This window comes from Diadema antillarum, unplaced genomic scaffold (assembly GCF_040938485.1).
Source record: "Diadema antillarum isolate AM-2024a unplaced genomic scaffold, OU_Dant_1.0 seq00001593_RagTag, whole genome shotgun sequence".
NCBI lineage: Eukaryota > Metazoa > Echinodermata > Echinoidea > Diadematoida > Diadematidae > Diadema > Diadema antillarum.
Genome location: NW_027272309.1, coordinates 302004 through 318032, shown reverse-complemented (window position 1 = coordinate 318032; position 16029 = coordinate 302004). Strand labels below are relative to the sequence as shown.

The window sequence follows — 16029 nt, the reverse complement described above, 5'->3', positions numbered from 1 at the left end:
AAATGATGCATTCTGTAAGGCAAGATATTTTTGGCATTATTAATGATGGCATGAAATTTTCGCAAAGTGGAGACAACACCCTTTTTTTCACGGCATGAAATTTTCACGAAGTGTCACTTGCATTCACATGTAGTGTAGACAAGAACTTTTGTGTGCATTTTAATTTTGTGAATCTTGGCTCTCACAAATTTTGAAAAATTGAAATGTAAGCAAATACTCCTTGTTTTACAGTATAACCCATTTTGCGACTAAACTCTTCAAATTATTTCCATCTTTGTGATGGGGAGAATGTCATCAACTTTTGCATGACATGTCTTTTTCTGACCTTAACCCCTTCAGGTGTGACCCTGTGGGAGCTGATGACCTTTGGTGGGAAGCCGTACGAGGGGGTCAAGGCCCGGGAGGTTCCCGACCTCCTGGAAAGAGGCGAGAGATTACCGCAGCCGCCAATTTGCACCATCGATATATACATGTTGATGGTCAAGTGTAAGTCCAAGTCTCTTTCGTAGTCTTGTCAAATAGTATGGCAGTCATATCGTTGTTTTTATAGGTATGAATTAAACAATGAGCCTGTGAATAAACTTATTGATTTGATAAGTATTCATCTATTTAAACATTGAATTATTGGTATACTGGTAATCATTCATTGATTCATTCATTTATTCCTTCATTTAATAATTTGTTGGTCTTTTTTTAATTCATCTATATATAATAAAATCATGTTAATTTCACAATGAAAGTATTCATATGAATGTGTGTTTGTTTCTTGGAGGAAAAAAGAAATAGAACTGTATATGCTATTTCTGTCATGTACAAGTAATGTGTTCAATCGTGGACATAAATTCACGTAATATACTGCATTAGGCTGAACGAATAGTGCACAACAGATGTTACAGGCTGTATATCTTGTTTATAGCTATCAATTCCTCCATCTATTGCATGTTCTCACACTCTGCATCCCAGAGAACAACCTATTGATGGCTCTTAGCCATCTTGAAATACATCACATGTGTCATATATGCCTCCCTCTCCCCCTTCCCTGGTTTGTCCCAGTGGAAGAACAAGCTGGAGGGTCAAAGGTCAGAAAGGGTCACTGTCAATATCTCTGTCTCCTATCCCTCTCTCTCCCCCCTCAGGCTGGTTGATTGATGAAGACAGCAGACCGACCTTCAAGCAGATGCAGGATGAGTTAGAAAGGATGACCAAAGACCCCCAGAGATATCTTGTCATTCAGGTAACTCCATAATTCAGTGATACCTTTTACTTTTGATAGAATTATATCTTTATCTCTCTCTTTCTACACCTGCCTCTCTGTGTTTCTCGCTCTGACAGAGTCTCTCACATTTCTAACTTTCATCTTTCTTGTCTGTCTTTTGTGTTCATCTTGTACTTTATTTTGGGCCACTACATTTCTTTTTTGGGCCAAAAGATTTTAGATTTACAGATTTTAGTGACCAGAATGGGCCACCCGAGGAAAAATGTTAGTATCGAGCCTGTGATAGGTAATGGTAAAAAATGACATCTTTCTCTCTCTTTGTATTCAGAATGATGGCATCAACGCCCTCCCCAGTCCCACCCCGTCAGACTTCTACAAGTCCCTCATGGCGGACACTGACCTCGGGGCTGACCCAGACCTTCTGATGGACGCCGAGGACTACCTGCAGCCGATGAGCCTCACCGCCCACAACCTGACCTACGAGAGTCAACAGGGCTTCTTCCCACCTGTGAGTATCAAGTGTGTGTGGTCAGACTAGAACTCTCTGCCAAGCCACCTCTACATTTGTGACCTTTAGTAAGAAAGGGGGGGCAGGAAGAGATCTGACCTCCTGACCTTTTGATCTCCTGACCTCTGCCATCACAAAATGTGTAAGTCAGAGGTCAGGTCAAGTTGTGTGTGTGGTGACACCACAAATATCTTCTTGGTGTCAATACCACAAATATGGCCTTGGGGTAGAAATGAGCTTGTGACCTTGAGCTGACCTCTTGACTTCTTGACCTTTTGATATCCTGACCTCTACCACAAAATGTGTAACTCTGAGTTCAGGTCAATTTTGTGTGCATGGTGACACCATAAATATCTTCCTGGTGTCACTGCTACACAAATATGGCCATAGGGTAGAAACTGAGCTTTTGACCTTGAGTTGACCTTGGGATCTCTTGACCTCCTGACCTCTACCGCCACAAAATGTGTAGCTCAGAGGTCAGGTCAACTTGTGAGTGTGGTGACACTGAAAATCTTTTTCATATGACTACCACAAAATCTAGCCTAAGGGGGAGAACTAAAGCTTGTGACCTTGTGACCTTTTATCTCTGCCATAAACAATGGAGTGGGTAAGAGTTCAAGTTCGTTCATGGGCGTGATCACACAAGAAATTTCCTCCACCTTTAATTCACCACCACAGTTCTGTCAAACATGCTGTTAGTGAACTTGTGTTTTTAATGTGAAACAAAGATGCATAAGAAGGACTGGTATCTCTCAATTCAATTCAATTACATTACATTACATTTAATTCCTTGATTTAGAATACTCCTGTGCTACTCTTGTGCACCCCTTTTTATGCCTCCGACACAAAGTGGTGCCGGAGGCATTATTTTCATATGACATAGCATTGCTGGGGCGACAAGACCTTGTATCTACAAAATATAAAATGTTCAGGAGAGCAAAAAAACATGGCAGCCAAAGCACTATATCAAATGGGATAGCCTTTTTATTTGACATGCTGAAGTGGCTTCATTTTGGGGGTTGGACAGCTAGGATTTGGACAGGACATCACTGAACTGATTATCTTGCCATTAATCAAAGAAAGCCATTTTCACCAAAATTTGAGATACAAGGTCTTGTCACCCCAGCGACGATAGAGTAACAGAGAAGTTGATGACTATCGTCTACTCTTAACCCACTTCACACTACAGACATATGTTATGCCATGACAGTGTATGATGGTTTGATGAAGATTGGATAAAGTAACAATGTCCTTGACACATTACATTAATATTTTTGCTTGTTCCCCAAGCAGAACGGTTCCACACCGAAGTCTCCCACTGAGAAGGCGGGGATGCCGTCGAGGAAAGACAGCAGCCTCCTCCGGTACTGCCAGGACCCAACCGTCCGGGCAAACTTTGACAGACAGAGCAGCGCTCAGGGTGAGTTGTTGTAGAGGCCCCAGTCCCTGGAGATTAATGTCTTCCAAGAGCTCTAGAAAGTTTGGGGGAGGGGGTGCTGGGAGCCCCCCCCCCCCCCCAAGTCTGTACGCTGCCTCACGATGGCTAAATTTTTTTGCATTCAAATTTCATAACTTCAATTACTGGTAATACAAGTCAAGCAAAATGATCAAAATTTTCTATTCCCCTGTGTATTAGCTGTATTAGCATGTAAGAAAAAGAAACTTACTCCAAATAATCAATACATTTTTTTTATTACTATCATAATATTATTAGCATTTATGTTATGAATGCAGAACTACTCTTCAAAACTATTAAATACATATTAAAAGATATTAGAAATGAAGAAATGCATAAGAACACAAAAATGCCACACCTTTTTTCTAGCCACAAATTTCTTCATAAGAATTTAGCTTGTTATGCACAGGGCCTAAGTAATTTGTACATTAAAGTTGCATTTTGTTCATAATTGAAGTCGAAAATTTTTTGCCGATCTACTTCTCTCATTTTTCTGTTTTCATATAAAACAACAAAATGATGATAAACTTTCCCTATTACCCTGTGTGTGTGTCCAAGCACTTAAATGTTAATTGCTGTCCTTTTCCACCAGCACTTGGTTAAATCATCCAAATTTGACCAAATTATAGGTTAGCCTGCAAACTTGGGTGTAGCAATATGCCTCAGTTCAGCTGGAAGGTCATACTAAAAGCAATAGTGATTCAGGGGATTGGGTAATCTCTATTCACTGGCAGTAAGTACCCAGACATATGTCCCAATCGGCAATGAAAGTACTCTTGTGGACGTGAGAATTAGCAAACAAAGCACATTAGGGGTTTATGTTTCGCAAGCGTGAGTCACAGCAATTACTTCCATTTGAGGTAAAAATGTCTCAAGTGTCTCACAGAGCCCTCGTGGTTTTGATTGCCATCGGAGCATACAAAACTGAAAAGTGTGACAAACTCTCTATCATTTTGTTTGTCTTTTTAGTCGGTATCGTGAGCCAGGTTTTAATTTCTCATTGAATCTACTCAAAAAAAAAAAAAAGACCGCATCCAAAGATCAAAAGTGAATGTCACTTTCGAGGAAACGCTTTCTTATTTTTTTGTTGTCGTGGGGAATTTCCAGTGGTGTTTGTGTAAGTGTTTCGGCCTCAGTCAGTAGGAGGTCATTTTGAAAACCTTTGTTCGAAAGAAATTGAAAGTAATGCAACATCATTCATTGGAACATCACATTGTCAAACCATGGTTGCCAGTAGCATTTAATGTTACATTGTACATCATTAATCAGTAGTCTTTTTTTTTTCCTTTTTTTTTTTTTTTGCATTTCTGAATAGAAGAATTGCAAGAACCACCATGAGTGTCTTGCAGGGCTTTTGAAAGCATGCACACAGTATTATGTTCATGAGAGTTCACAGTTAGCAACCAGTTTTATGCTGTGAAATGGTGTTTTGCGTACAAAGACTGAAAAACTTCAGTAATAACTGAAGGTAGATTTTGCCATGTACATGAAGGATCCTCCCTCCCACCCACCCCCAAAATGCATAAATGATTAAAAATACGGCCAAAGGGAAAACAAACAAACAAATGAAGCAAAGATAAAAGGGAAAAAAAATCACCTTCAAATTAGTACATTTACAATGGGTGGCAACAGAGAGAGAGAATCAAGTCTTTCATTCATTTTCTTTGAACAAACTGTATGTTTTCATTGCTTAGCCTTGTTCACAATCACATAATTGTTCAACCTCCATAGGACCCTTATCTCTATCTCTGAAATTTTTCCTAGGGGAAGGGGGAAGAGCGAATACAAGAGTGATCCACACACAGAGTGTGCCCACCCCTATGTGTTAATTAACACCCTAGCCCTCTCCCCACCCCCTCTCTCCACCCCCTCTCCCCACCCCCTCTCCCCACCCCCTCTCCCCACCCCCTCTCCCCACCCTCTCTCCCCACCCTCTCTCCCCACCCCCTCTCCCCACCCCCTCTCCCCACCCTCTCTCCCCACCCCCTCTCCCCACCCCCTCTCCCCCTCTGCCCCTTCCCCCTTCTCCCTTCCCGTTTTTCTACCCTCCCTCCCCTTAGCTTTAAACTACTAGTAAGTGGTCCTCCCTGCTCAAAATGAAAGTGATTGAAACTGATGAGGGTGGAGGAGAAAAAATAACTCAATGTTAATGACACAGAGATCTGCTATGACTGGAAACCTGGTGCTCTCTCTTAACAGCAACAGCAAAAAAAAAAATGAGTTGAGTTAACAACCTGATTTTAAAAAGTAATTGTCAGTTGTATCGGATATTATAGTCTTTGACGGATGTGACGTGTTTTCGCACCATGTCTGTTAATCAGTTCCATTTGTCTGTCTGTCTGTTTTCAGAACAAATGAATGGCGACTACCTGATACCCAATGACAAATTGGAGCTTGCACCATATCTATTAATCATTTCTGTTTGTTTGTCTGTCTGTTTTCAGAACAAATGAATGATGACTACTTGATACCCAACGACAAATTGGAGAATGCACAGCCCCTTCTGGAGGGTGAGCTCACGTCTTGTCACACTTGTTTTTTGGTGGTTGCTTAGGAGGTTTCGATGGAGGTGGCAGTTTCACTTTGGCCTGCATCTTTATTAGATCATGATGACTGGCATTCATTGGTGGATGGGGGTGGGATGTAGCTCAATTTTCTGACCAGAGGTTTTGAAATGCTGTAAAGGAAGGTTCTTAGTCCCTTAATTTTGTCTCAGGATATTATAACCTCTCCCCTAAACTGCAAATCAAACTCTTGAGGTCTGAACATTTCGTGTGTTCCTGATGACAGAGGTGGTCATCTGTTGTGGTTTATTGGTCAGTCTAAGATTTTGAAAATGCATGCCATCACCTTCAAGTTTAGTATGAGCAAAAGATTTTGTAGAGGTGTGATAATAGAGTCCAGTAACTGTACATCAGAATTTTTTCTTATCTTTTAATCTCCCATCCCTTTGCTTTTGTCTCATTGCAGAAGAGCACGACTACCAGAACGATCCCAGAAGACCAGCCAACCTGGGTGACGTATACCTCCCCCTCAATGACGGAACCGGCTCCCAGCCGAGCACGCCCTCTGCTGGCGGGATGATGGACAACATGGAGTACCACGCCATCATGAGCAAAGCGGCGCCGACGGCCAAGTCGCCGACGATCCACACGGGCGACCCCTGGACCCCCATGGTGGCGCAGCACCCGCACCTCATGACCCGCCAGCACAGCAACTCCTCCCAGCCCCGCACCCCGACCACGCCCAACTACCCCAGCCCCAACGTCAGCTACAGCACCCCGCTGCTGAGCGACGTCTCGTTCGAGGGGCCGGTGCCGCGGGCCATGTCCCCGCCAGGGGTGGCCAATGGACAGAGTGGGGCCAAGCAGGGGGCTTACCGATCCCAGCTCCCTTCCTCCAGCTCAGGAAGTCTTGGGAGGCGGTCAAACGGAGACACTCCGGAGAATGACTATGTGAACTCTGATGTGGTCACTGACCGCGGCGAGTCGACAGTGTGACGCTCGCGAAAAAGAAACTCCATGCAACTCTGAAAGCAATGACTGACTTCTGTATCTTTTTTCCTTCTCTTTTTTTAAAGATGGGACCTTTTATTGGGATGAATAATCAATACAGCAAAGAGCAGGAAAAATCTTATGGCATAGTACTTACGTGGATGCATACGCAAAAACCCATCCCACATATTCATCTTCTGCCCAGTGCAGCTGGAAATGGGCAAAAGAGGCATGTTGCAGCATTCTTGGAGAGATTGTTCGTCTGCAAAGAAATTTGACACACTAATTGCCCGACATTCTTCCGGAGAAGACGCTGTTGCGTGTAACTCTGTATCAATAAGGGGGTAAATCAAAAAGAGGGTTCATTTGGAGGTGAGAAGAGAACTAGCGACTTTTTGACACCTCACAGGAATCCTCAGGAGCAAAGCAGGATAGAGTCTGTTGATAGCGCAGATGACATGTGACAAGAAGAAATTAAAATTTAGGGGTTCCCATCAATCTCCTCGATGAACACCTTCAGTGGACTTTGTTTGCATGATGTTTTTAAATGTTTGGTTATGAAAATGTTTGGCCTTTTATCATTTAGAGATGTCATTCCTATCGTAATAAGCCAAATCTACGTACACGTATGTGAATATGTTGATAATTGTTCCACCGTAAGATCATCTTCCAGAAATGGGCATGTTTGTGGATGTGCATGGCGATCCAGTTCTCCGCATCCAGTCTCCTCGTTGCCTAGGAAACGCATCCTCGTCCCCCCATTCAAGACATGATGATACTATTCCATCCAAAGCTGTAAATCAAGTTGTCCTCCTGGGCTAGCAGCACCGTCGATTGACACACGTGTTTCATCATTATCAAGAATAAGAAGGAAAACAAAAATCCAGTCTTCTTTTGACGTACGACTCTGTAATCCAGTGTGGTTTTGTGATTTCTTCCCCCCTTTATTCCGAATTCCTCCCAAAATATGTGATGCCCAACTCCTAGAGATTCGTACAAGCCTGTGGACGAAAGCTTTGTGCGGCCATCGCACGACAAGAACATCATGCGGACTCCTATCACCTCTCAATGTCGCACAGTACTTAAAATAGATTTGACCGCGGCCGCGTTTGGCCACAAGCGTGCATGCGTATGACTGTATGAATGTCTTTCATGGTACTATCCCGGCACATGCGATGTGTCGCGGGAAATATTTTCATATGTGTCTGCTGTTCCGTATGTCTCGTCTAATTCTTCTTTTTTTTTCATATAATCAGGCTGGTATTGTAGAAAAGGAAAGTGATTCTCCTATGCGCATTTTAACTAATGACATTCAAGTTGCTTTTATTCTGTCATGGATATTTGAGTTGGCAATAATACAGGGAATACTTTGAGCTCTCAAATCAAAGGTTGGAAAGAGTCGTCAAACTGTACTACAAGAATGGTCTGAAATATAGCTGCATCTGAATGTAAAAGTGATGAGATCATCAGACCACTGTTTGGCAAATTGTTAATATTTCCTCCACATTGATTTAACTCTAATGATCTAAACCTGGACAACAGTCATTTTGATATTCTTTTTATATCTGAAGCTGTCATAGAGTCTGGAGTCAATACTTTAATGAATCAGATGATATTCAGCAGTTGACCCACTAGACATAATAAGAATTCTTTTGCACCAAGATTTTGGTCAGGAAATTGGTTTGGTTGTGTAATAGTAGATGATGTAATGTAACTTCTTTTCTGTTTTGATTTACTTGTGTAATCAATGGGTATGTTGCCATTGTTTGTAATATCACTCGACATATCACACTATGTAATATGTCTTCTCTACAAAGAGATTGGACCACAGCTCAGTTGGGGTAGTAAAACTGTGATTGGGCAAACCTAGGAGTGATCACACACTTTATAGGAATCTATTTTTTTTTAATGAATTTGTTTTAGGAGAGGCATATTGTTGCCAGTTTTTAGGATGTCTACAAGAGCAACAACTCCAGTGACACCAATAAAAAAGCATAGCTTAGTTATGGCCAGGTCATTGTACATACTGAACCTTGTGGGTTACCAGAAAAAAAAAAGAGGCAGCCAAGTATGTCTAATTTCTTTGCCATTTTGTGCATCACATTTGAGTAGGAAGCAGTCAGAAACATGGAGTATGGTGTGGCACATATGTCTTCAACCACAGGAATCAGGATACGGAGTACTTAACAGTCTCAAGTACTTGTTTATAAGTGTAGCAAGTTGTATTAAGTTCCTGGGTATACTTTATATCTACCTTTTTTCCTTCTTTCTTTCTGTGAAATGATGGATATGAAATGTGTTGGTGTTCATCAAAAAGTATTGACTTCTGAAAAGTGTATCACAAATGAAAATGTAGTGTTGTTGTTTTTTTTAAATAGGTGGTGAGATATATATCATTGAGAGCACACAACGGGGTATCAGAGGCCATGTACACTTATGTGAGTGTTCTGTTGAACAGGTCAAAGGTCAAGAATTCAAGGGTTGATACTGACAATCAAGCCCTATATAGGTACATGTAAGGGGTCATGTGTTACAAGGTTGGAGTGATCAGAGTAGAGAGAGGGGGAGGGGTAAGACGAGTAAAGACAGGAATACTTTCTTGTCGAGCTTTCTAGAGATATTTTGATTTGTTGTTCTAACCCCTAATGAAGATTTTCAGCCTTCCAATGTAGTTGCTTCACATTTATAAAACTCAATTTCTTTTTGAGGTGTCAAAGTATCAAAGACAAAATGTCATCGAAATTTGGGCTCATATGTAACCTTGGTATGTAGTTGACTGAACTTGCTGCGATTACTTAATATCCTGTTGTGTGTTCATTTTTTTCCTCGTAATACATGATGCATCATTTCCCTCATAGCGCATGATCCGTCAATTCCCCGAATTGGAGGTTTAAAAGAGATCCTGCTCACTGAATACATATGATGCAATGACTCTGTATTATATCATTTTGTAATAATCTACGACCAATCTTCTCATCATATGCCCCAGTTCTCTATTTATTACCTTCCCCGCGTTTCTATCATCGGGATTAAATGCCCTCGTACAACAACGTAGTTGTCATGCAAGTGAAGGGTGGTATCTTCAGAGATGTTTGTAATTCTCTGGTTCCAGATATATTTCTCCCTGGGTCCCCCCCCCCCCCCCCAATAACAAAAAGGAAATGAGAGAGAAATTGGAGAAGGCTGTCCTCATACAATACTTTAATCAATTAGACAGAGAACAGTGTTCACCCTTCAGAGATCATATTATGATCTTCTGCCTGTTGCTGACTGCTGTGTTCAATGCGACTTCCTTTTTGTCTATGTGGTACTTTTTCCAGCAGTACGCTCCTTTAAATGGCCAACAGAGCATTTTTTTTTTAATGCGTGAAGCTGTGCATGGAGATTGAGCAAGAAATTTGACAAACTAGTGTGTCAGCAATCTATGCTGGTGTGGTACATGTATGTGTTTTAAGGTGGTAGAGACCCCCCCCCCCCCCCCCCCCCCCCCCCCCCCATGGGAAACAAAGAGAAAGAAAGAAAAAAAAAAGAACCCAAGTTTCAAGAGGAGCAGCAGAAGGTAATTAACTTCAGGTGCAGAGTTTACGACCTTTTTGACAGCAAAGTTTGTCAGGCTCACAATCTTCCTAGATTAATTCTTTTTTTAAAGATGTGTTAAAAAGTTTTTATACTGTACCTTTTGCATTGTTAAACTATGTGTATCTGTAGAAATCATTTCCTCAGACCTGCAAAGAATTTTTATTCTAATGGACAGTTCATGTACTCATCTTACTAACACTGTATACGTTTGAGGCATCTGGAATATGCATTTAGCTTGGCGATTCTCCCTCGTTTATAATGATGAGTCCATGTGTTTGTGTTGTGGACATTGTCCAGTGGACGAAAATAGACCTATTATACCAAGGTTTAGATATATACGTTATATGCAATTATTTTTAGGTCTCTAGGTACCGTGATGTTTTTATGTGTGGGAAAAGGATGACTCACTACCTACAAATGTTACTGTATGTATATAACCTTAACATCACTGCCAACTGCAAGTCAAGCATGCTGCAGTAACGTAATATTGAAACTGTTAAATGATACTGTACATATGAAGAGAAGTACATTGTAATCTCCTTCTCTCTCTCTCTCTTGCAGACTCCCCTTCTCTATCTCTCTCTCTCCTTCTCTGTGTTCATCTACTCATCCATCTCTCTACATCTGTTTATATGCCTCTGTATCTCTCCCTCTCTCTCTCTCTATCCATCTATTCATCTATCCATATAACTCTATATGTCTCGTTCTCTCTGTCTGCTTCTCTCTCTTTCTGTCCATCTACTCATCTATCTCTCCACATCATCTATCCATATATATATATATATATATATATATATATATATATATATATATATACCTCTGTTTATCTCCCTGTGTCTCTGTCTCTGTCTCTCTTTCTGTCCATCTACTCATCTCTCCACCATCCATATACTTCTGTATATCTCTATGTGTCTCTATCTCTCTTTCATTCCTCTCTCTTTCTGTCTATCTACTCATCTATCTCTCCCCACTATCCATATACCTCTGTATATCTCTCTGTGTCTTTGTCTCTCTCTTTCGTATATATCTCTCTCTTTCTGTCCATCTACTCATCTATCTCTCCACATCTATCAATGTGCCTCTGTAATATCTTTCTATTCATCCATGTATTTCTAAATCTCTCCATCTATCTATCTCTCCCTCCCTCTCTCTCATCATCTCTCTCTCACCATTTCCCTTTCATTTTCTTACAGAGCCATGTACTGTACTGTATGATCCTGACTGTGTGCCTCTCAATTTTTGTGCGTCCACCACTTTATTCAACCTAGCATGAATTGTTAAGATTTGAATCCCAAAACCCTCATTCTTAAGGGGTACAACTATCATTTATGCCACAGTACTATAGTAAGCAACTATGTCATCAGTTTATGAACTTTCTGCAGTCAAGGGTGTCCGACACTTCACAACCTGTGTGTAAACTCTGCAAAGATATTTACAGGGCTATATCTCTCAGACAAATTCACCCCTTTCTATACCATTAATTAAAAGCAACTGGCAAAAAGACATACACACACACCCAAAATAAAAAAGAATAGGAAGATTTTTGAGGGAATTTGTGACTTTGACACTTTTCATCTTCATAGTATGATTCAGAGTTGAATCTTTTTCAGTTGGGGTTCAATTGGGCAGTTCCTGTCTCTTGGTGTTTTTTTTAACCCGTTCCATATGGGAACCTGGTGGCCTGTGTATTAAGTCTATGGGGGTTTTAGAATTCAGTATGGAACGGGTTAAGTGGTGCTAGAAAGTTCCTGCCAATTATGCAACGAAAGCGACATCTTCACAATTCATGACCTATCACTGTCTTTCATGGCTCATCTTCTAATTGTGGAAGTAATCTTTTAAGTATCTCTCTCTCTCAGAGTTTGGTGTTTTTATTTCCCTGTCTTTGTTTTCCAGATGTATTAGCCTCATTTTTGTTTGTAGTACTTTTTGTATCTTGTGTTGAAATAGTTTTGTTTTGAGGTTTAAATGTGCTGTGAGCTGTGGAGTTTCAGATGATTGTGTTCCGTACTGAACAATGTCAGTGTATTATATCTATATCTTTTGATATAATTTGTGTATATTTAGGGTTCTCTCTTTCTTCATCTCATTCTCTCTCGAACAAATGTTAAACTGTATTACGGTGTAAGGTGACAATATGGTACTATGTGTATGGTAATATTATCTGTTTTTCTTTTATCCCACAATGTCGCTTCCAAGTAATTTGAACATGTGATGCGGTTGGTGTAACTGGTTAGCGTTATTTCATTCAAATAGTATTATGGTGCTGTAAGGATGGCATTTGTAGGAATGGTGAAGGGGGTTTGCTTTGATCTTGCAAAAACTTGAAGCTGCGCACAAACGATCCTTCTGCGAAAACTTTGCGCATTGTTCAAAGAGAGGTCGTTTGCCAGGCTTTGACAAAGGGATTCTTTCTATATAAATGAAGGGTTTCTTTGATGATAAGTGCATAACAACATACACAAAAAAGACACTGTACCAAATCAGGCTCATATTTAGAAGGAATGATACACAAATTATGACCAATTTCATTTTTTTTTTCATGATTACCAGACGATAACTCTATTCATATAATGGAGCTGCACACCAGATCAGCGAAGCCTATTAACCTGTTGAATACTAGTCCCATGTATATTCGGGCAGGTGTCTATTGGAAATATATGTTATAGCGAAATCAGCTCGTCCTCAACGGGTTAATAGATGTTGAGAGATAATGATCACTGCATGCATGCAGTTAGCATTGTTCACCTGTCCACGTGGAGGAATCGAAACCTGCAAGCTCGGGAGCAGTGATCCGTTCTCATTGTACTCGAAATTTTTATCGCAAGCAGTAACATCTTTGCTGCCTTCAAGAGCAGAGTCTCATACGTTTGCACCAGCCAGTACTAGAGTCGGTCGCTTCTCGGATCTCAAACTCAGTTGGATAAAGTCATTCAGTAGCGAGTCAGTGGAAGCAGTCAATCTGAAGTTTACAGTACAAAATCTGTAAGTACATACAAGTTTGATGTTGATTTTTTTTTTTATCTGCAAATATTTCCACAGTCTTATGAGGGGAAACTTTTTCAAAAAATTTTTAGACACAAAGTCACTACCAGAGTTACTATATACAGATAACTGCCTGCTGCAGATTAATTGTACACAAAAATGTGTCACAGAAAGAAAGGAATTTTAATCTTTTCAGTTGTGGAATGCAATTAGAAAGTACTGTTTTTTGAGAGATATCTATCGATATCTTCTATAGACGAAGTGGCCAAAAAAAAAAAAGTATATGGAGGAGGAGTTCATGTATCTTTTTTTAAGAATAACTTAAAGGTTATGGTTGGTGCAATCTAAAAGTGTAAATTATATTTTGATACTCTTGCTCTTGTGAAAATGAAAACCTCTTTCCTTTTATTAAGTCGTAGTGCTAGAAGTAGGGAAAAGAAAAATGACAATGTGTATGATGTATCTGTATTAAAGTTGTTGCAAAGTTGTAAGTGTTAGCTCTGTTCAGCGGATGTTTTATGTGCATATTCATTTGGTTATATGAAAAGTGTGTTGTTGTTGTTTTTAAGAGGAAGGAAGTTTTCTACCATAAAGTCAAACCTATCAATGCCAAATAAAGTCAACAATAGAACATCAAAACACAAAAGGCCATTTTACCAGGTTCTCTATAATAGTTTCAAGAAGTTTCTATTTCTGCCTTAGGAAATCAAAACAGACGACTCTAAAAGGAAATTGGTATTCAGTTAGCTAGAAATAAAAGTTGTCCCGTGTTCATTGCATGTGATTTCGGTCGCAGGAGTCACAAGCGGAATGAAGGCATTCCGTGTAAATTTGACTGGAAATGGTACTGTTGTCTCTTGATTAATGAAGGATGTGACTTCAGGAATTTGATTTTCTCATGCAATATGTTGTGTCTACAGTAATGCTGATCATTGCAACGTTTCTTTGCAGAAATCTGATAGATATTGTGTAGAAGAGACTAATGTTTTAGTACTAAAAAAAAAGTGTGTTATCATCTTCATGGTTTTGGTGGTCAGTTCTATGATTACGAGTTGAGGTCTTCTGAGCTTTCATAGCCTTTGCTTCTGATAAACATGTATTGCACGGGCAAGCCCAAATGTGCATGTTGTACTTCGAGCTCTCGTTGGCTCATTTCAAGCTACAAAGAAGGTTGAACTTCATAGATATTACTTGTACTAGATCATTAACGGTACTACTCTAAATTATCAACATGTGATTATGAACGAATGATACGTGATGGTGTGACATGACTGCATGTATAAAACAATACATACAGAAAAAAGAAATTCAGAGATAAGAATAACAAGAAATGTTTAACTTTTTATGCTATGATAGCGTGTATATATCTATAATATCTTACAACTGTGTTATTATATCATGTACATCATTCGATGCAGGGACTGATGAATAAATATACAGTTCTTGATCATTTGCAGACATTTGGTAATAGTGTTGTCATTTGGAGATGGAAAACTAGTAGAGAGTGGCATCATAATGTGTGGTGTATGTGTTTGTATCGTTGTGTAACCAATCAATCATATTATGTATCTCTCTTTTAAGAGCCCAAATTAAGGAATCTTCACAAATTTTTCTTCTCTAGTAGAACCAGAGGTGATAAGCTCAGTTAAATAGTGCTGTGAGTCAGTAGATTGGTGACTGTAGTTTCAAGTTTATTCATGGCAGATCTGACGGGGGATGTTCCTGAGGGAAACAAACTGGGGCCCAATTTTCACACTTTCATCTTCTTGAAAACACATAATCAGATTTTCACCAACTTGACAGGCATTATACCAGTACCGTATAAGGTGACAGAATATAATACATTTGTAGAAATGGGCACCATGCTCCAACCCCCCTGATAGGGACTCCCAGGGGAAGTAAAAGCCCCAAATTCAGAATCTAACAACATAAAAAAACAACAACCCCAAAAACAAACATACTAGCAAACAAGCTTCCATGAAACAAAAAATACATGAATTTGTGAGTATATATCTCCAATGTTGTTCATGGCAAATCCAGGGGTTTACCCCATTGGGGCTGGGGCTGAATCAGGGGCCAAATTGTCACATTTTGTTCTTTTTGAAAATGCATGGTCAAATTCTCCACAAACTACAGATTTAACTTGACGGTAGGATAGAAGTATACAAAATTGGACACCATGCATATTGATTTTTTTTTATTACTAGTACTTGTCTGTTTGCGTGTGTGTGTATGTGTGTGTGTGCTTACATTTGTGTGTTTATTATCGCATTGATGTCAAAATGTCCGATGTAAAAATGTCAGCAGTGAATAAACTATGTCAGGGGGACAAAGGTCGGAAGAAATATGTCCGGGGTAGAAATGTCACGTGATAAATGTCAAGAGTGAAAGTGTAGGTGTGAAAAATGTGAAAGGCAAAAAATGTCAGAGGTAATTAATAGCATCTAGAGCAAACGTAGGGGCGTAAAATGGCAGAGGTAGACATGTCAGAAGTAGATTTTAAGTGTAGAGCAAAATATACAGGAGATTGTAACATTGTCAGTGATGGAAACTTCTGAAGATGGGTGTTCAGTTCAGTTCAGCTCTGATTAGTTCAGTTCAGCTTACTTCGTTCATCATGAAAATACATCAAAATGCACAGACACATGCAACTATGACAAACATGAAGAACATGTGAATGGGGACCAACAAACAACTTTAAAGTATAAAAATATATTAAGGACAAAAAAAAAAACAAGCACAGCCCTACAATCATAAAAAAGTAGATTAACAAAAGTATTATTCATATACT

General features: G+C 39.8%; 1 protein-coding gene across 1 annotated transcript in view; it reads left to right on the top strand.

Moving 5' to 3' along the window:
• Positions 1 to 9028, top strand: part of LOC139710956 (epidermal growth factor receptor-like) — a 50219-nt gene extending 41191 nt beyond the window's left edge. Inside the window, exons 24-29 of the mRNA XM_071622877.1 lie at positions 340 to 486; positions 1137 to 1234; positions 1545 to 1724; positions 3018 to 3144; positions 5625 to 5690; positions 6151 to 9028. Coding sequence (XP_071478978.1) covers positions 340 to 486; positions 1137 to 1234; positions 1545 to 1724; positions 3018 to 3144; positions 5625 to 5690; positions 6151 to 6680 — 1148 coding nt within the window. The 3' untranslated portion in view covers positions 6681 to 9028. The remainder of the gene's footprint in view (positions 1 to 339; positions 487 to 1136; positions 1235 to 1544; positions 1725 to 3017; positions 3145 to 5624; positions 5691 to 6150) is intronic.
• The last annotated feature ends 7001 nt before the right edge of the window (positions 9029 to 16029 follow it).